The sequence below is a fragment of the Athene noctua genome, chromosome 5 (genome assembly GCF_965140245.1).
Source record: "Athene noctua chromosome 5, bAthNoc1.hap1.1, whole genome shotgun sequence".
In the NCBI taxonomy this organism is placed as follows: Eukaryota; Metazoa; Chordata; class Aves; order Strigiformes; family Strigidae; genus Athene; species Athene noctua.
In genome coordinates, this window is record NC_134041.1 from 52,916,274 (window position 1) to 52,936,596 (window position 20,323).

The 20,323-nt window shown below is 45.5% G+C and overlaps 1 protein-coding gene across 1 annotated transcript in view; it reads right to left on the reverse strand.

Moving 5' to 3' along the window:
* Positions 1-20,323, reverse strand: part of ARL3 (ARF like GTPase 3) — a 30,502-nt gene that overhangs the window by 5,372 nt on the left and 4,807 nt on the right. Inside the window, exons 2-5 of the mRNA XM_074907641.1 lie at positions 15,262-15,405; positions 14,007-14,123; positions 9,462-9,512; positions 7,323-7,508 (exon numbers count right to left, since the gene is read on the reverse strand). Coding sequence (XP_074763742.1) covers positions 7,323-7,508; positions 9,462-9,512; positions 14,007-14,123; positions 15,262-15,405 — 498 coding nt within the window. The remainder of the gene's footprint in view (positions 1-7,322; positions 7,509-9,461; positions 9,513-14,006; positions 14,124-15,261; positions 15,406-20,323) is intronic.

Genomic DNA, 20,323 nt, shown 5'->3' on the forward strand with positions numbered 1-20,323 from the left:
AGGGAGTCCTCAGGGCTTAATCAGAAGCAGAGAGGTTCTCACTTGAAAATACCAATTCACCTTGATAGCTGCACTATGTGACACTTCTTATCTGAAGGGGAGCAGCAACTTCTGAAATCAGCCCTGTGTTGCTGCGTTAAATAAAGAATAAGAGAGCCCAGCTTGTGCTGGGGTGCACATGAGGCCCTACACTAATAACACTTCTAACTCTAACCTTGGGGAGGGTTGATGTTTCCAGTTTCATTTATTTATCTCCACAGCAGAGATCAGTGTAAAACAAATTGTCTGAAATCCTCAGAGCAAATGGGAAAAAACGAGAGGTAGATTCATTTTAAGGCCCAGTAGCTTTGTGTCTTCCCCTTTCAATAACACTGATAACCTAGGTGTAAAACATGTAATGCCTTAAGCAATCAATAGTGTGGTTTAAAGCTTATCACTTTAGAGAGAGAGGGAGCGAGTGATTCCCAGCATGAGGAATGCCAGGGCTTAACAATGGGGCTAGGAGGAGAGGTGTCAAGCCTTTGGCTTGATTGTGTGCTTTAGAAATCTGCATGATTGCCTGCAAAGAGTAAAAATAAATAAATAACTAAAAATGCTCCCACAATGATTTCAGCTTCCCCTGCCTCGGAAGCAATAATCACATTTGCACACATCATGGCATACAAGGCAAGCAGAGCTCCTCATTCATTTTGAATGTAGGTTTATTTGCTGAACCAGAACAGCTGAGACAGCTTAAAGTAATAAATATCAGCTGACACCCTCTGCTATTCAGCACAGTAATCCCAGAAACAATACATCACTGCAAAACAACAAACACGCATCCTATCTTCTACCTAATCTGACCACAACCTGAATTCACAGTGATTAAAACTCTGCCTGCTGCCATTCGGGAGCTCGAGAAGGGGAAAGACAGAGCGTTTCAGCACCAGCGCAGCGAGGGTCATAAAGCAGAGTTTATGATGGGATTTACCATGGCTGGGAGCCTGGCTGCATCAAGCATATAACGAGGGCGAAAGAATGACATAGCAAAATGCAAGAGGAAAGGTGAACTCCAAACAGGCTCGAAATACGTAAGTAGGTCACTGAACTTTTAAAGCAGGAATAGATTTTTAAAACTCTCTTCTGGCATGAGTTAATTGACAGGAAAAAAATCACATTTAATTGTAAATATCTCCCTGCCTGACAGTGATAAAGGCAAAATGAACATGCTCAGCTCTACGTGTGTTGTATCAAAGAGGTATGTGTAAGACACTTTCCTCATCTTCAGTCACACTGCAGCTACATCCATAGCTTCTGGTGCAACTTTCTCAGGGGGCGTGTGTTCTGCAGTGTCCCCAAATGCTTTGAGGAATAGCAAATGTGGTGGAAAGCAAAAGAAACTAAAAGGTACATTTGCAGTTTTTCTACCTAAGGTTTGAAGCAGGATGGAGGGTTGGTAAGAGAGAGAAATCCAGAGAAGCTGCTACAAACACAAAGAGCTGCTATGGGGAAAGCACGCAGGAAGGAAGAAACAGTGCTTGAAAGAGTCAAGTCCACAAGGAGTCAACTGTTGTCATCCTTTGTCCCTACACACTCTGTCCCTATATCTGCATGCTTAAAAGATGGTTCTGTGCAGAAAGTACAATCCCTACAGTAACATTTAGATCTTGATAGATGTCCTTGGGCTGCTTTGTTGAGACACAGAGACATTGGCAGGTACTCTGCGGATGGAGACGGATACAATATTAGTATTCCAGCCTCAAGTCGACCCTGGGAAAACTTAGCCAGGGAAAGATTTCAGATCTTTCAGCTTTGCCTCTCTTAGCTCCTTAACAAGCAGCTAGTAAACTTTACCAAAGCAAAGAGACAGAACTCCAGGGAAGAGGATAATGCTCCTTGCAGAGAAATGCTGCTCGGCACAACCCCGCCTTGCTGCAGTCACATCTGCTATTGTGCCAAGGGAGTTGTACTCTAATGCCCTTTGGGAAAGGACTGGTAGACCCTTCCCCAGGAGAAATAAAGAAGTCCTGCTTGAGATTAGCCCACTGCTTGCTTATTCTCTGCATTATCAGTTTTGCGGTTATGGGAGTGAAGTAATCTGACTTCAAGCACAGTGAACAACACAGTTCTTTCCACCCCACAAAAAGCCTCTCGATTTCTGCTCCCCTGCAAGCCAGGAATCAGGCAAGGCCACAAACTTGTGACCCCTAATGTGACCTTAAGGACAGCAAAGCTTAATCCTTTCATGTAATCTTCTGTCTGCCATAACAAATTGGGTCAGGCAAGTGCAAAATTCTCCATCTCTAGCATTTTTGGTATACGTTATTTTAACTGTCACTTTCTTCTCCCTCTGCACAGCTAGGACTGTGCCTTCATTATCTGTCATTTCTTTGCACCTTCAGTCATCATACAGGCTGGCTTTTACAGGCTCCCACAAGTACATTATCCATTGTTTTTTGCCTGGGTGCAAGCTTTTCTTTTGTCCTCTGAGACCTTGTATCCCTGATGCAGCACTGTAGACTCCCTCCTTACCCTGCTTGAAAATCACAAGACTTTGCCCTGTAATCTGGAAACATGGTTGCTTTTCCTCCACTGCCTGCCCCAGGAGAGCTGCAGTCATCAAAATTGGTTTTAAATCACATTTACAAGTAGCCCCAGAACCTTGTTAAGATGGGGAAGATCCTCATCTAGCCTGCCCTGGCTAAGACATCTTTAAGACAAAACCTAGCTCTGAGGATACAACATTGCCGGGGGGTCCTGTTCTGAATCTTGCCCTTTTGAAAGTGCTGAATCGCAGCATCAGCATAACTTAGGTCTTGGGCTTCGTTCTCAACGGGGTTGAAATAGCCAGGGAGAAGAAGGCGGCTCAACCCTTCCCACAGTCCTTTGGGTCAGACCATCTCTGGCATAAATTAGAGGAGTTTAGTGGCTACTCTCAGTTCCACTGGCTTTTAATGGTCTCCAGGGGGCCATTATGCTTGGGAGACTCTGGACACAATATGCTGTAGCATCATTCTGGAGGATGATTCCTCAGGGCAGGCTGAGCTCCTGCTGCCTTGATCGGAGAGACTCTTGATTCAGACAAGAAACAAGCTGCTGAGCATGGACTGGTCCAAAGCTTTGAGTCATGTGTAATACACACCCTGGCCCCTAAATAACACCTCCAGCAAGAGGACAGGCTGCAAAGCAGAGGAGTCCTGCCTGCTTTCACCCCACCCTGGCTGGCCAGGGTGGAATGTACATAGTCTTTGCACGCCAAGGACTACAACTGGAGATCTGGTCACAAAACACAACCCTCAGAGAGCCTACGTGGCACCAGAGAGCCATTGTGAGGCAACAGTTCCCTTATGTTTCTCTATTGACACTGGCGATCGCCTCCGTGCAAGGGTCTTGGTGTAAAATGGTGGAAGCGTCTGCTCCAGAGGCAGAGCCTAAATGGCTGTGGTGGGCAGAAAAGGCTTTCCCGCTTTCCTAACTAGCAGACCCAAGCAGATATTTTGCTTGAAAAAGTCTCTAAGCATGAGGGATGCCACTCCTCCTTCAATGGCACCATGAAGTCTGATTGACAAGTGCTGCCCACGGTTACAGTCAGGAGGTAATGAAGTCTTCAGCTGGCATAACTGGGGCTACCAGCTGGTGTCCAGAGGATACTATATGAGGTTTCCAGTTAACCCAGTCACCTTTCTTCTGAGCCTGCCCAGGACATTGCTGGGCTCCTTTTCTGAAGTCCCCAAGGGTTAATTTTAAAAGAGAGGATGACAATATGGATTCCCTCCTTAATTAACAGTTTTATTAAATAACCCATTTCAAATTAATAGTTAAATTCTCTAAATTTATATCATTCTATTAACCATAATCTAATCTCATTAACCTTGAAATCCCCAGTCTTAACTACCCAATTCTATACACCATGGTACTAGCAGCTAAACTAATTAAATGACCTTCAAACTATTTCTCCTTCATGTATTGGCATTATTTATCTTTGCTCATTGCTCTTCCTTCAAGCTATCAGAAAAATCTTCCCCTATGAACTCCGTTCCTGCATGTACTCAGTACTAGATATGCCACCACTCTTCCTTGCAAAATCTGTCAGCAATGTCTCCAATTTTACTCTAGCTAATGTATTCCATCAGCAGTGGCGGTTAGCGTGCTCGCTCCTTGGCTTTCATTCTGAATACCTGATGCTTCCACGTCTTCATTTATTTTGCTGTCACTCGTTGTCATTTCTCAAAGAAATCCTTAAAGCAGTGACCTGAGATTTAACTACACATAGAGAGCTCCTGTTCTGAGCCACTGGTAGAGATATTGTGTACCATGATCCTCAAAAACATCTTTCTTAATCTCACTCTTTAAACAAGTTCTTCTTTGATTCTCCTAAATTTTGAGCATGTTGACCTCTCCTTAGAGTCCCAGGACTGACAATGCTGATTCTCCCAGGGCTGATCCAGATTTAGTTTAAAAGCCATCTCCCAAACCATTTTGTTCAGTGAATTTCCAAGGAAAGGGAGAGCTTGGCATTCTTGCTGTCTGACTTGACAGGGCTGGAGTTATGGCAGAAGAGAAATGTATGGGTTCTTTCTATAAGCTGTAGAGAGAGTGTGACTTCTCTGACCTTTCAGCAATAATCATTTATGGCATAAGCTGCAGTATTTAGGGCAGTGAGACTGTGGTCAACAAAGCAGGATGTTATCTGCCCTGCATCTAAATTAATTTGTCTAGATAAGCACGATGAACAAAATATATAGGCCCACAAATACTTTTATTTAGCTCTTGCCTTCTGTTTTCTGGAAGTGAATGCAGCAGCAGATTTCGTTTCCCCAGTAGAGGGTATTGGGCTGCACATTTTTCCTCTATTAAATGTATAGGGATGCACTGTACTTCAAAAAGAAAGCACAGTAAGAAGGTGCTATCAACGAAGAAGTGTGCAGCCCACTCCAGAGAGCCCAGAGTTTAGCTTTTCAAAGCTCATGAACAGAAAGTGCCACTTTCTATCATTTAGTTCTTCCGCTTCCAACACGCGTCCCTGAATTTCATCTGACACTTACTTTACTGCCCCTTTGCAGCTGGAGAGCTCATTTGGGCTTCCATAAACTAGAAGAGAGCCGAGATGAGGGAAGAAGGTGACCTATGCCTGCCTGCAATCCTGTGAACTGCAGCCCCACTTTCTTGATCACATTTCTTTGGACATGAATACACACTGCCTTGTGGAATGAATTTCCCTCTATCATCACCACTTCAAAATAAAGATCTGAGTTGAAGCCTTTCACAGGCTTCACAGCTGCAACATAGCTGAATTTGTATCTCGGCTAACTAAACAAAGGCCCTTTGGAGGACACCATCTACTACATTTTGGTCTAAACATCAGGTTAGGAATTTTAAATCAGAGGAATTGTTGTACTGAGTCCGACCAATGGTTCATCCAGGCCAGAATACCTTTTCTGGATTCCAAGGGAAAGAACATGTAGGAACAGGATCTTCCTTGCACTGTTCTTCCCTCCCATCCACAGCCCAAGCTGTTCCTCATTCAAAAGCTGCCTCTGGATCTTAGTGGTCAGTGCTTGCCTGTGGATTCCTTCTTCAGAAATTCTTAGTATTTTTCTGAACTGACTGATAACCTTTGGTCTCCACAACATCCTGTGACAATGAGACCCACAATTTAATTACACTACTTACAAAGAAGCACTTATTTTTATCTCTTTTAAGCTGTTGTCTGATTATTTCATTAGTAACGCACTTCCTTTAGCAATGTGAAAAACAGCATATAGTCTATCTGACATTTTTCTACCTTATTTTATAAATCCTGAAGGTGTTCCCACTCTGTCCTCTCTTCCAAGTTTCAAGTCCTAATTTCTTTATTATCCCTGTGCACAGATGCCACTCTGTGCTACTGATCATTTTCAACAGAGGATTCTCAAATCTCTGCTAGTTCTGAGCAGATACATGGACAGTATTTTTTCTGATGGGTAGTTAAGTGCTAGGAAGGTTACCTAAAGACACTGTGGAATCTCCATGCCTGGAGATAATTAGCACATGATTGGACAAGGCCCTCAGCAACCTCCTCTATACTCACAGTTATCCCTGCTTTAAACATGAGGTTGGTCTAAAGATCTCCTGAAGTCCCTTCAACTTAGTTTTTTGTTGGAGTCTATGATTCTACTACTACTAGATCTTTTTAGATGAGGCAGAGGCATAAATAAATGTCATGTTCAAGGTATGGGCCCACCATGCCTTTATTCTGCTACAAAATAAATGTTTCCTGGGATGTTTCTTGTTTGCTTTCATATAACTCTCTAGCATTTGATTTTCCTCTCTGGTCTTTGATGAGCACTAAGCTGCTGTTCCCAACGATCTGCTTCTGAGTAATGGCAGCTAATTTTGAGTCCATCATCGTATGTGTACGGTCAGGACTGTTGTTCCTCGTGTGCATTATTTTGCACTTGTCAACACTGGATTTCATCTGCCACTTTACTGCCCACTCAGTATTGCAGGCTTCTTCTGCAACTCGTCATTCTCAGCTTGAAATCTGACTATCCTAAACAGCTCTGTATCATCTGCAAATAAGGTTTTACTGAAATTGCAATGAAGATAAATGCCTTCACCATTCTCTTTCTTTAAATATCAGTGAAGGAAGTACTCCTGACTGCTCAGATTGTGAACACTGCAAATATTTCATTAATTCAGGAAAGCCTGAGTGAAATAAACAAACCTAGGTCCCATTTACATTACAAAGAGGTACTGTACTGCAGGAACTGGCTAGAGCACAGGAGTCCAAGACACAGCTATTACAGTTCAGCACAGGAACACAGCTCAGCCCCCGCAGTGGGTTTTTGCTGCCCCACATGCTGCCATTACAAGGGTCCTTGCCCCACATGCAACTCCTGTGTTTCTCTGGATCAGAGAGATTGAATGGTTTCTCTCTGGTGCCTAGGTTGAGTCAAATGCCAAACGACATTAGTAACAAAGGTAAATCAGATTTCTAAAGTGCACACTTGTAAAGTCAAAGGGATTAATAGTAAAAGACGGTTTGTTTTGTGAAAATGATTAACCTGACAGCAGTCTCTTTAGCATAAATCAGTGTCTTCATTTGGCCCAGCCAAGGGGTCCTGGGTGTGGAGGCAATAACTCTCCCCTTTCCCAGGGATGGAGAAATCCCAAGGACCACAGATGACCCTTCCCTTTGTACAGGAGATGAGACACGCGCCCCCCATATTCTGTGATGCAAGGGTTTGGCTGCACTGACCCTCCTTCGTGAGGCAGCCGGTCCAGCCCCACCCTGCAGATCAACAGACAAAAATCTCTTACAGATGGCCTGCTGGCACAGCAAGCCTTCTCCAGAGCCTCACCTGTACTCCCTCTCCTGAAAGAGCTGAACAAGACTGGATCTGCCAGACTCTGTCCCGGATTGTGTGTAGGTTCAGTCCCTCGGCAATCTCCGAAGCAGGGGCAGCCGTCAGCAAATCCTGCTTGTTAGCGAATATGAGCACGGGGACTCCACTAAGCTTTTCTTCATCCAAAAGCTCAGCCAGCTCCTGCATCATTTACAAGGGAGTGAGGTGGGGGGAAGACAGAGAGAGGGAAGGGAAGAAAACCTTCAACCACCAGTGGTTGTCTCTAATTAGAAATATATTTAGGGCAAATGCTAGAAGAGTATGTTCCAGTGAAACCTAGATCTTATTATAAGAGAGCAAAAATGTATACAATCATCTCTGCCCAAGGTTCAAAAGCTATTTCTTCCAATTACAGGTTACAAAAATCTTCATCTTGGTCTGAAATTAGCAGTTGCCTTAAAGGCTACAACTCTGTGTTTTACCATTCCCTGCTCCCAAGAGACCAAAACTGATGAAACAGCAAAAAACATGTAAATTGGCAGTATGAGGAATCTGTCTCTAGTTATTGCCTGACTGGCATTTGTACCTGAGCAGCCATTGACACCAGCCCTGATATCTTTGCTAATAATGCGTTTCCAGATTTTTATACACTGCAATTTGAGTGGGACAGGACTTTCCACCAACAACACCACACACCCCACCCCACCCCCCCAAAATGGAATCTCCCTCCCCCAAGAAAGTGTGGATGCTTTTGAAGGCATTGGCTAGCTGAAGACAAGCTACATCAGCTTTACTAGCTGGATTTTGGCTCCATATGCACACAACACATTGGGTGGCATCTTGAGAAATGGGTTTGTTCATTGAAAACTGGGTGACTCAAAGAGATTCTTTTAATAGGTCAAATCTGAATCTGCAGTGGATCAACGATGGCTTAAATACTTCATGTCTAGGGTTGTGCAATGGCCTCATGTGAAACAAGCAGTCTCAAGTCACTTCCCTATGTGAACATATGACAAACCCAGCAGAACTTGAAACTGTAGGGACTTCAGTTAGATGAGTACAGGAGATTTTTGTGGGCTCCTTATTTAGCTGGAAAGGTCTCATGCTCTCAGATACTGTCCTAACATCTTTCATCCACTGACTAGAAACTTTTGGATTAAATGAGTGCAGTTGGGGAGATGCTAAACTGCAGTGGAAATCTGACTCCATCCCCCCAAAAGCAATGTTTAGTTTGGAAACCAGGACGAGAGAATGGAGTTATAAACAGAGTTGGCTGGGAATTTTTCAACAAAATAGGTCTTTCATCTGACACGGCTGATTTATTGAAACCAAAAGTGCTTGCGAAAATATGAGGGGTCCAGGCTGACTCTGCCTGACTCAGGCAAGTGCCCTAAGCTTCTGCTTCTTCTCACTCTCTTTTGCCCAATGAATATTTAATTACTGATATAAACAAAATAGCTCCAAGAGGGGAAAGGTTATCCCCACCCTTAGAACAACCAACAGTTCTGCTGTTAGCGTGTGGCCATGATACCTGAGAAGCAAAAGATCAAGTGCCTCCTTCAAATCAGACAAGAACAGAGGGCTTTAAATTAAAACTCCCATGTCTGGGGGGTAAATCTGTTGCTAGCTATTTTGGGACACTGTCACTTTCTGAATTTTACAAAAGAAAGTTCAAAAGTACTATTTTTGTTTCATCCTAAAATGTTACAAAACTTCAAAACTTTGCAAAACGGAAATCTTATTTTCTGGCCAGTCCTAGTTACAAAGTTCTTAAGGTTTTTTTTTCAGTTGCATCCAAAAGACAATCAAGTCAATATGATTTCCATTTCAACTTTGTAAATAAGAAAATAGGATTCCTCAGGGTCTTGGTTTGGCAAGGTTTAAAGGACTTAGAGAAGTTTCTGCTTTCAGTATTAGGCTCCATTTGCTATTATTGTATAACTTTAATGCAAACCGTTCTATTTAAACGGAATTAGGCTACCTATTTTCCTTGTTTCACATCTACCAAAATAATCTGCATTGATGTTGAAAGGCAAGTCTCTTGAAATGCAAATTTCTCTCATAAACAACAAAATAATCTTTGTAACTTTTGTGAGCAAGGAGCACTCAGAAGCACTAAATTACTTCAAAGGAAGCTGGGCATAAGTAACTTACCTGACCCGTTTCTTCAAACCTCTTCCTATCTGCACTGTCAATGACATAGATCTGAAAAAGAAATGAAGGAAAAAATTACTCTTCCCAGAAGACACTCTTCCAAAGTGTCATGTGCTTAAGTGAGCTGAGCCTAATAATTATGCTTTGGGCAAAAAGAACCCTGGTATTATTTATAGCAAATGTTGACAAAACTTCACAACGTTCTGAAAGGAGAGGAACCGCCCCTTTTAAAGCTAGGGGGGTGAACAGCCATGTGGGTACAATCAGAAAGGAGCTGGGGGCAGTACTGGGGATGCTCTCACCATCTCCAAGGCATTCAGATAATAATCTGAAGAGAACAGGAGACTGCCTGGTATCTTTTCAGATGACTGGCTTACAAGCTGAAGCTGAGCACAGGAGGGCAAAACCTGGGGAGCCAGACATGGTCTTTCACCCTAGCAAAGTGTACAACACTGCACTGGTGTGACAATGCCATGCCATCACCTCCTCAGGAAGCCACCAAGGCACACAATGGCACTCATACTGGGGACACTGAGTTCCTCTCCATCAGGCGATCCTACTGCAACCTCCTGGAGCACCCTGGGGAGGAGGGCTGCCAGCTTGTCCACCAGGATGATGGAGAAGACGGGGAGCAGCTGGCTCACAAAGACTGACAGCAGAGTCCTGCCACCCTCTCAGGGCTGGGCACCACACTGCACAGTCCACAAGGAGGTCCCAACCGGACACTCTGTCCCCTGGTATGGAGAAGGGTGGACCCCCCTGGCCCACAGGCCCCCCGCCTTGGGAGGGCATCTCCACCCTCTCCAAGCAGCATGGCATGTGCCGATTCCTTTCTGTAAATGCAGATGAGCCTTCTCAATGAAGGCAGCTCTAGGTCTGCACAGGCTAAAAGGCTCCTCAAAGGTCCCCCTAAATATGTAATTTGTAAGTCCAGCCACCCTCCTTCCCGCTAGCAATGCTATTGCAGTTCAGAGCGCACAAGTATCAAACTACATCTAAAGAAATGGGGAACCTCAGTATAACACTCAGGCAAGAATAGCCTGATAGCCCTTTTTCATTACTTGGTACAGGAAGGTTTTTGAAGGAGAGGGGCGCTGGGACAGCAGACAGGGACAGGACTGGTGACAAACACTGAACATTTTGCTTCCAGTCCCTGCCATTCCTCATCAGTGGTGATTGAAGCTGCTAGCATGTCATCTGCATGCTCTGTGGTGGCTTACAGGGAGCAAGTGTCAGCCTGGTTTTCAGGGAATAGATGAGCACAGCACCCCGCCATCAAGATAAATGGCATCCTTGCAGGCAGTCTCAGCATAAGACTCCATGCTTCCAGGATAATTTCAGCCAAATAGTACGGGGAGGGAAGATCTCTAACAGCAATATCTATTAAACTGTAGGCACTCCCTTAATGACCAGTGTTGGAGTTGTTTGAAATGGGACCAAACACACAGCAGGAGAATCTGTATGCCAGGCCTGAGGAGGTAACCCAGCAACCTCGCAGTCCTCTCTGCTGATCACTTGGGGTCTGCAGTCATCCTGGGGACGGGCTGATGTGCACTGACAGAAGCTGGGGGACACGCAGCAGAACTGGACGCAGCTGCGTGGGGATGCATCAGCAGTGCACGCACGTGGTGCCACGTGATGGGGAAAGGCCCGTGGCACACCGTGACACACGGCCTCTCCTCGCACTGTGATCCCAAGCACGTGCACCAATACTGTGTCAGCTACGCCCATCCTCTCTACCCCTCCCAAGCATCCACCTCATTTGGGGTAGGAAACACAGACCAAAAAAAAGAAAGAAGTGGCAGGGCTGGCAGTTGTGCTCTGGGGTGAAACTAGATTGTCATCTGTCCTCCTTTGGGACATCTTAGGGGAAGCTTAGCAACACATGAACGCAATAGTCGAGTGCTACTTCTCAACTGAAAAGCAGCACCTCCCATTGTACGGTGCTTATGTAACTGGCAAGGAAGAGCTCTGAGTCCCAACCAGCCAGGCTTTCTCCTGCACCACTCCATTCCTTGCTAGGGAGCTATTTTGCAAGACGAGAACTAGAGACAACAGCGCTCGAGGCGAAAGCCACAAAAGCACAGCACAGAGAAGGTAAAGTATGTGCCGAGTGCCTACTTCCAAACCAGAAAGCACTGTGCCAAATAGCTGCAGGTGCCTGTCTGAATATGCAATCAGCCAGATATCCACACCTTATTTGCCTGGGTTAAGCTTCCAAATATCACAGGTGTGTGATGCAAGACCAAGCTCTCATTCAAAGGCACCTGCATGGATATGAATTTGCAATCACTTCCTGCTTTTTAATACTCTTTAGAGGGTTCTTTCTGCTTTGTGCAATACAGTTTAGGAGAAGACAGAAGCAGAGGGTCCTGGGAACTGTAGTGTATCTCATCTCCACCTTCCTTCTATGGCTAGGGCCACACAAGAGCCTGCTTCTGGCTGCGGTGCTCAGCAACACCATTTGTCAGTTTGAACTGCCACTGAGCACACCATACTGGAGGAATGGAGCTTGAGAAAGAAATTCCCGTAGAGTTGGGTCCCTCCTTTGAGCAACATGCCAAAACAAAACCTGGAGTAAGTGGGTTGGGCAAAAATTGCAAGTGGTGGGACTAGATGAAGAAATAACATGAGGGATGTTGTTTCTGAACATGAAGAAATAACATGAGGGATGTATGCATCTGACTACAGATGCATAACCTGCACCAGGTTTGTCAGAGGGTAAAAATTACTGGCTAAAACAAGCGTGAGGGCTGGCAAAAGACAGAGAGTCATCAGCATATACATGATCCCAGTTTTGGTGTGTATGGACATAGCAAAGCACTGCACTAACATGCCAACAGCTCCCAGTCTGGGACTGGGTGTCAGCATGGAGTGTAGGCAGGGGAGCTCAAGTCCATGTTCAGTTACTCCTTCTGAACTCACACTGCTTCTTCCCCCAAACTGATTCTGCTTCTATCTACTGTTTTCCTACTTGTATGAAAATAAGGGTTTTCTCTGTACGTTGCTTTAACTGGGGTGAGAGGAAGGCAGGGAAAACAACTGCTTTCATCTCCTTCAGTCTTCAAATTCACCTTTATTTCTGCACCTCCTATGTAGCACACACTGGGAAGGGTGGAAGCCCACAGGCCAGTATAGCTCATTGCCTTTACCAGCAGAGTCTTCCAGATATTGTTTTGTGGTTGTGCAGTCTCTGCAGCCTGAGCACCTGCCATAGCAGGCAAGGATCCCCTAGCTGCTGCTTTGCAGTGTTGACTTTGATCTGCACACCTACTGCCTCCCCACCACCCACAGCTGCAGAGCTTGGATGCAATGGGCACAATCACTGCACAGCCATGCCATGTCCCCCTTCTCGATGGCCACAGAGGAGTACCTGAAGTGTGTCCTGCTAGTTGCTCAGACCCAGATCTTTCCCCTAAGGATATCTCACCACTACTCTTTGCAAAAGCAACCAACCAGGTAAACTGTTGTGGTGGTTGCCCTCAAACATCAGATTTCAAATTAAGGCTGAAAAAGGGGAATCTGCACAAGAGATTGCTGAGGGTTTATTAGTCCCATTTAAATAACAGCTTCATTTGGACAACGCAGTCTAAATCTGCAGGTGCAGCCAAGGCCCTTCAGGACCCCAACATGAGCCTTGGAGCAGAAAGTCCTACTCCTAGTTGCTCCAATCCTTCTGTGCAAGTGAGTCTGTGTGTGTGACAGGAGGGAGGAAGGGCATCTTTCTGAGAGCTTCCTGCTTTCCCATGGGAGCCCTGCAGACCTTGTCTTTTCTCTGCTCCCACAGGAAACAGTGCTTAGGGCAAGGAGAGGCCTGGAGCCCCCAGACTGACTTCATCCTGGCACACATGGCTGCATGTTAGAGGTGCTCTTTGAAAGTATCAGGATAGCACTTGGAGGGTCCCAGGGTAATGTACTCTGACATGGAAACAAAAAGGTCCTGCACAGTAAATACAACTGTAGTCATCTGTGGCTAGTTGTAAGGTAATTGCACCTAAGATGTCAAAAACATTAAAGGACAGTCTTATGATTTAAAGGACCAAAGGAAAAGACAAGGGGTCTCTGTCCCTCAGCCAAAAGGTTTCCTATCTGATGCCAGACACAGCATTTAATTCTGGTGTGCCTCAGTTTCCCCAACCAGAAAACAAAGGCACCATACTGACCTACCTCTACACATGAGGCTTAAGTTACTTAATACCCATAACAGGTCTCCAGAGTCCCCAGTGAAAGGAGCTACACATGGGCAAACTACAAGTTATTAATGTTCTTTCATTTGAAGGAGACTGAGATGAGAGGAAAGGAACTGGCTATAACCAGAACAATCCTATTAAAGTAAAAACATACAACTGAATGATTTCTCCAGATATCACTGTATTTTTCTTACTGCAGCCAACCAATCTTGCCATTTCACTCAGAATAACTTCTGTTACAATGGCAATGGTGTTGCTGAGGACTGGGACATTACATTACTTGTTCCTGAAATTCTGGCTGAGACCTCGGAAAGCCATTGCATGAACACAGCATTCAACTACAGCCAATACTCACAAGGATATCGGTGTTTTCAAAATAGTTCCTCCAGTACGGCCTGATCTTCCTCTGTCCACCTATGTCCCATACGTTCAGCTTGAAGCCTTGAGACTGTACACTTTTGATGTTAAAACCCTGGAGAGAGCAGAAACAAAGCCACATAGAGCATAAACCCAAATGGCTGGATCACATACATGAGCAGACATTAACACCTTATATATCCCATGCCTGCAATATGTAGTGACATGGGCTGGGCAGCCACAAAGATGGATCGGCTGTGGGAGAGGGACTGGCAAAAGTGAACACAGCTGCCAAGCCATCAGTTTGCCAGTGTTCTTGGGTCATGGGTTGACTCTGTCATGGCTAGAGACACATGATGCAGTTAGTGCTCTGGGAGGGCTCAGCAGGGTGGGTGCAGGAAGAGGTGGGAGAGCTGCAGATAAGGAAAAAACAAGGACGTTGTGAGAAGCAGGACTGAGCTCGTGAAAGCTGAGTAGAGAGTCCCAGCTAACATGAAACCAGAGGTCTCAGCTCAATTCGAAACGACACAGCTAATGCCGGCCTTAAAAGAGCAACAGCTGCACGTCTGAAGGGTCCATTTCATCAATTAGAGCACCAATTGAAAGGGCATTCAAGTAGAAAAACAGGATGTGGCATGGGCTGGCAACACACTGCCACACCAACCAGGGGACTGGGGCTTGGAATTGGGGTGTCAGGGCTGGGAGCTTTGGGAAGCAGCTACAGGGTGGGGGGAAGGATCTCCCATAGCTCTCTAGCAACCTCCTCTGGTCAACACAGGAGTGATGTTGCAGTGCTTCAGATGGGAGACAACCCTCTCCCCAACCCTGAGGCTCAATGAAAGGGGACCAGAGGCATCAGAGAGGGAGTACTGGAATATGCAGGACCCTTGGAGCTGGCTAGGTGAAAGATGCAAGGGGCTTGCCCCCTGCTGCAGCATCCCCTGTACATGTCCCCTGTTTGGCAAGGGCAACAAGAACAAAGTCTCATCCATACAACCCTATCATGACCCAAAAGCCTTCTGCAGAACTCCACAGCACTCATCCACTTTTACACTACCTGACAGATCTGGCCTGGTACTCTCTGACTCCTTCAGGGACCCTCTTCTTGTGAAGAAAACACACAAACTTAATGGTGCACCAAGCTTCAGTTGCTCCCCCTTTTACTGAAATACTCCTCTGAATCATGAGTGCTTTGTAGAGTAAGGCAGGTGGGACCACAAGAACCACCATGGGCAGGGAAAGGCCTTCCTCACCTGTGTTGGCGTGATGTGGCTGATGTCCTCAGATGCCAGCTGTTTCAGGAGTGTGGTCTTGCCTGCATTATCCAGTCCCAAGAGGAGGATTCTCACCTCCTGGTCTGGGGTGCTTTTCAGTTTACGCAGGATTGACAGTAAACCCTAAATCCACAAGAGAGATCATAGCTGTTACTTCCCCCTCCATGACTCTGTCACCATGCCATGCCAGGTCCTCCTCCTGTGAGGTGGGTTCTGTATGGCAGTGGATCCCAGGACACCTTGAACCCCTTCCTGCAGTCCCTGTTCCCATTTCCTCTTCTACTCCTCCCCTTCACTCCTATTTTCCTTCATCTCAGAGAGTATCCACAAGGTCTCAGACAGCACAAACGTCGCTCAGTGGGGTGCACTATTGGCTGCATTGCTCTTGTCACACAGCTGTTTGGCATTCCCTGTGCCAGGAAGACAGTGCTATGCATATCATGTGTAGGAGCTGCAAACCAAGTCCTTGCAAGCTCTTCATTATCTTTATCAGAGGGAAAACCCCATTAATTTAATCTCCCTCCTAGTTAACTGCAGGTTACTATGTACCTGACATCAGTTCTTTTCATAGTAACTCCCTGATCATCTCAAACCCCGTTTATCTGTCTAAAACATGCTGGACCCATGGGGCACGTGCAGTTCTGATTCTCAGGATGTAGCACTTAACAACTATCTCAGATCACCACACATCCTCACTAAGAAAAGCACAGTGGATTTCAGTCATTAGCCAGGCTCAGCTCTCTGAGCTGACAGTATCACTCAGGATTAGGAAACAGAATATGCAGGTCAGCTCATTTACAACTGTGCACGTTACAGCAGCACACCCAAGCTTTTGTCAGTGCCACCGCTCACAGACCTGCACCTCTCTAAAATGTCTGGAAAAATATCCTGGATCCTGGCATGTAACCGAGGGATGCAAATCTCCCAAATTCCACCTGCCTCTCACTGCCCAGCCCAGGCCCACAGGAGAGGGGCAGTTGCAGCCAAGGGCACAGGAGAAGGCTGAGTCCATGACAGCCTGGGTGTCCTTGGACATGTCGCCACGCTGCTCTGCACCCCCCTGCTTGTCAGACACCTCTCCTCGGAGCCTGAGCAGCTCACACCACACTGAGACCCAGCATGGGGACACAGATGCTCTTGCAACTAATTTGCCTGAGCAAATCCAGGTGAGGAATACACCTACAGCCCTTTCCGGAGCCCTCAGGAGTCCTGCTAGGTCTCTCACAGACAGTTCCTATGTTGAAGCCCACTAAGACCCAGAGCTGGGAACAAAGTTCAAATATCAGCACAAACCTGGGCCCAGGGGGCCCATCTCTCAAGCTTTTTTGCTCTCCCATTTGCAAAATGGAGACATTGCTTCTTGTCGACCTCCAAAGGTGAATCAATTAAATGTCATGAAGTGCTTTGTTGCTATGAGGAACTACACCCTCTAAATATTCCTGCTGGGAGCCAAGGACTATTTGAGCCATGAAGGTTGCTCCTGATCCCCTCTAGATCACAGCAATCAGAAACCTGTCCTCAAGATAAGGAGCTGTGGGACGCGGTACAACTGTCATGACTGCACTGCATCCCCCATGTGTGCTAGTGCCCTTCTGCTGAATCCTGGAGAGCCTCACCTCAGCCATTTGGAAACGGCCACCTTCAACTGCTCATTACACTGCTCCAAGGTGGGGAGCGTTTTGGAAAGGACACAGTGCTACACGTCACAGTGCCAAAGTCTTCAATAATGCAGGATGAAAACACACTGAGATTCAAATGCACGTGAGATTTGATGCACCTCCTAAGCATTTCTGATTTGCAAGTAATTTATTGGTTTTCCATTTAATTACCAGACACGGCTCAAAACACAGGCATGATGTGTAAGAAATAGGGAGAAAGTTGCAGGACTGCCACTGTTACTGTGCTTTTAAAAAGCACTGTGGAAAGCTGAAGTTCAGAAATTCAGAGCTCGTGCAAGGAATAGTAAAACTGCAGTCTTACAGCCCAATAAGCAGGCTCAGGGTATCACCTACTTCATAAACAGGCTGGTAAAAAACCTGAGAATCCAGACCTGGCTCAAGAGCTGTTAATGAGGAAGGGGCTCTGCTTGGTAGAGGGTGCCATGCCTGCACAGTGCAGGCACAGTAAATCCCCAAACTGCTTTTAGTCAGTGTACAGGCCTGTAACATCACATGCTGAGCCCTGAGGACCAGATGCTCACCGCTGGTTCTCACCCATGGGCCTGTAGCTAATGAATTTGAAGGGCTGTGTTTAGTGCAGGCAGTTGCTGCAAGCCCTTCTACCCCAACCGCACATCTCCCTGGCCAAGCCGTGCTCTGCCCCCATGACAGTCTGTACTTCCACTTCTCTGAGGGAAGAGAAAAGGAACTGTGACAGAAATATCTCTAATGCTTACTTGTTTACATGCATGTCCTAACTGCCCTTGACATCATTAAAAAACACAAGTTTTAACTGCATGACTAGTAACACATTTTCTTTTCACCTGCAGTCAAATTTACAGTTGTGTTTGTTGGCTTGTAAATCCATGGGTTTCAGCTCAGGGTGGACAGACCCCACAGGAGCAGGAACTCTAAAATTCACACATTCTCCCTCCTTTTCAGGGAAACACTGAATTTCCCATTCTATGGGCCTGACCCAAAGCCAACACACACCAGCCAAAGTGCTACTGCCGACTTCAGAGAGCTCTGAATCAGGCCCTATTATTTTAGTTTATTGCTCACAGTTAAAAAAAGAAGCTGTTGAAATGCTAATCCTATTCACAGCACCACTCACTAAGAGCAGAACAGTGTATCCCAGAGCAGATCAGGATTAGGAGCCTTTATATTTCAGAATTCAAGTCCTAAATAACTGAGCGCAAAGAAATGTATTACAAAGTATTGCTTATCTACCACGGAGCAATTCTCAGGGGTCGGGAAGAGGAACAGTTGTAAATGTTAATAGAGCTTCTCCCATTGTAGACGGATGCTATTTCTGGGCTAGTATGACAGCCTATGAGAAAACGATCAGCATCGTTCCATATTCTACTCAAGTGACACTGCTGCATGGCTGATCACAGGATTATCTGGGGTAGCCAATAGAAGAGAGGATATATATAGAAATAAAAGTATTCTCTAAGGTATAAAGTAAGCTGATTTAAAAGGCTGGAAGACAAGCAAGCCAACATAGAGAAGTGGACTTTATTACGGTAGCTGCCAGCATAGGTTGCATGGTCTGTATACACAACTTAAAACAGGAGCCAAATAGTAGTAATGGTTACTATGACTGCTACTATTTTGTAAATATTATTTAAAACTTGCACCCAGCATTCTCCCTCTAGTAAGTGAAGATTTAAGATTAAGGAAAGCCATGCACAGATGGGTTTCTAACATTATGGGTTTTTTAATTGGTCTTATGAGCACACTGGCTAGGAAGACAGAAAGCATTTCCTGACAGCTTAGTAGACTGGAAAAAATAACTCAGCTGAGTTCCCTGCTGCATGCCACCACTATGTGGGACAAGCAGCCCTTACTGCACACACACTGATGGACAAGCACTTCTCTGCTCACAAACACAATGGTGAAACAAATCTGGGTTGATGAGAGTCAGAAAGCAACCCCTTGTTACTAATGGGAGATGCTGGGTAGAAAGTCATGAAATGGGAAAATTTGGTGCAAGGAGGATGCTCAGAAGCAACAGGAGAAGAGCAGGCCTTTGAAGCAGGGCAGCGAACAAATGTCTCGATGCTGGGACTTAATCTGCAGTGAGGAGGGAGGATGCCAAGGCTGCCTGCATGGCAGCCAGGCCAGTGGTACTCGCTCACTGGGGTGTCCAGGGTGAGGAGCAGAACAAGTCTCGAGCAGGACAGTGGAGATGTTAGCTGGCTGAGGAGCTGCAGAGACAACTCGACTCACAGGAGTGTAAGGGCAGCATGTCATTTGCACAAAACTAAGCAGACTGCGGCATCTGTAACAGAGAAGGGAACTGCAGATGCTGTTCAGATAATGAACAGCACAGCGTGGCAGCGCGTGCAGTCTTTGGAGAAGGGCAGCCATACAGAGCAACTCAAGGCTGGGCATAGTCAGCCAGCAACCACTTCTTGGTCACCTCTGGGTTAAGCAAACTATGTTTTATATCAGATTGGCTTGTTTAAAAACATCTTTGTCCTTGGTGGAGAGGGTTTTCTTTACAGGCACCATGAGGAGACAGACTGATGGGGTCAGCAATAAGGAGACTGCATTTTCCAGACAGTGAGTGGGGACATACAAAAAGGAGAAAAGACTCCTGACAATTACTATTAAATCAGAGTGGGGCATTAAATTCAGAGATGCAACTAAATGGGCAAAAGCACTCATAAACACATCAAGCATGAAAGTAAAGCTAACCATCTTATTAGCATCCTTCGGAAAACAGGGATGTGTGGTTTTATGAAAGTATATCATTGTAGGTTTAAAATACCCACTGAATTATCAAAGGACTTTCAGTTATAGCTGCATGCAGTAATCCTATTCTCTTAAAAAAAAAAAACCCTGACATATATAAAAATACAGTGACATTTATAGTCCTAGCTAAGGGTTTTGTGGGTTTATTCAGCTTTAAATCCATGCTGTATATGGGTCTTTTGAACTAGTTGATGCATGTAACTACATCCTGTACCACAGAAGCCGCTGAAAGGAAGATTCACTTTATAGGCCAAAGCAAAAATTGGTTTGGGACAAACAGAGCATTGAGATAATCTGTTTAAATATTGTATCAGATTGGCAATATAAAGCCATAATGGAAAGAACAATTTCCCCTTGTACTGAGGGCTCGATACACAGGGCATGGATAAAGCATGCATGGCCCACAAGCCGCTGCAGAGCACAGTTGATTCCTATTAGGAAAAAGAAGTAAATGTTTTCTGTTTAGCTTTATTAGCCACAAAGCTCAGATAATGAATTTAAAATAAAACCACCCTCAGTCACCAGCTTATTGCTTATCTACTAGATGTGGACATTTAGCTAGAATCAAATCAATTCAAACGAGATGCAAGAGCTACAAAGCTCAGCACCTCTGCCTGCTCCTG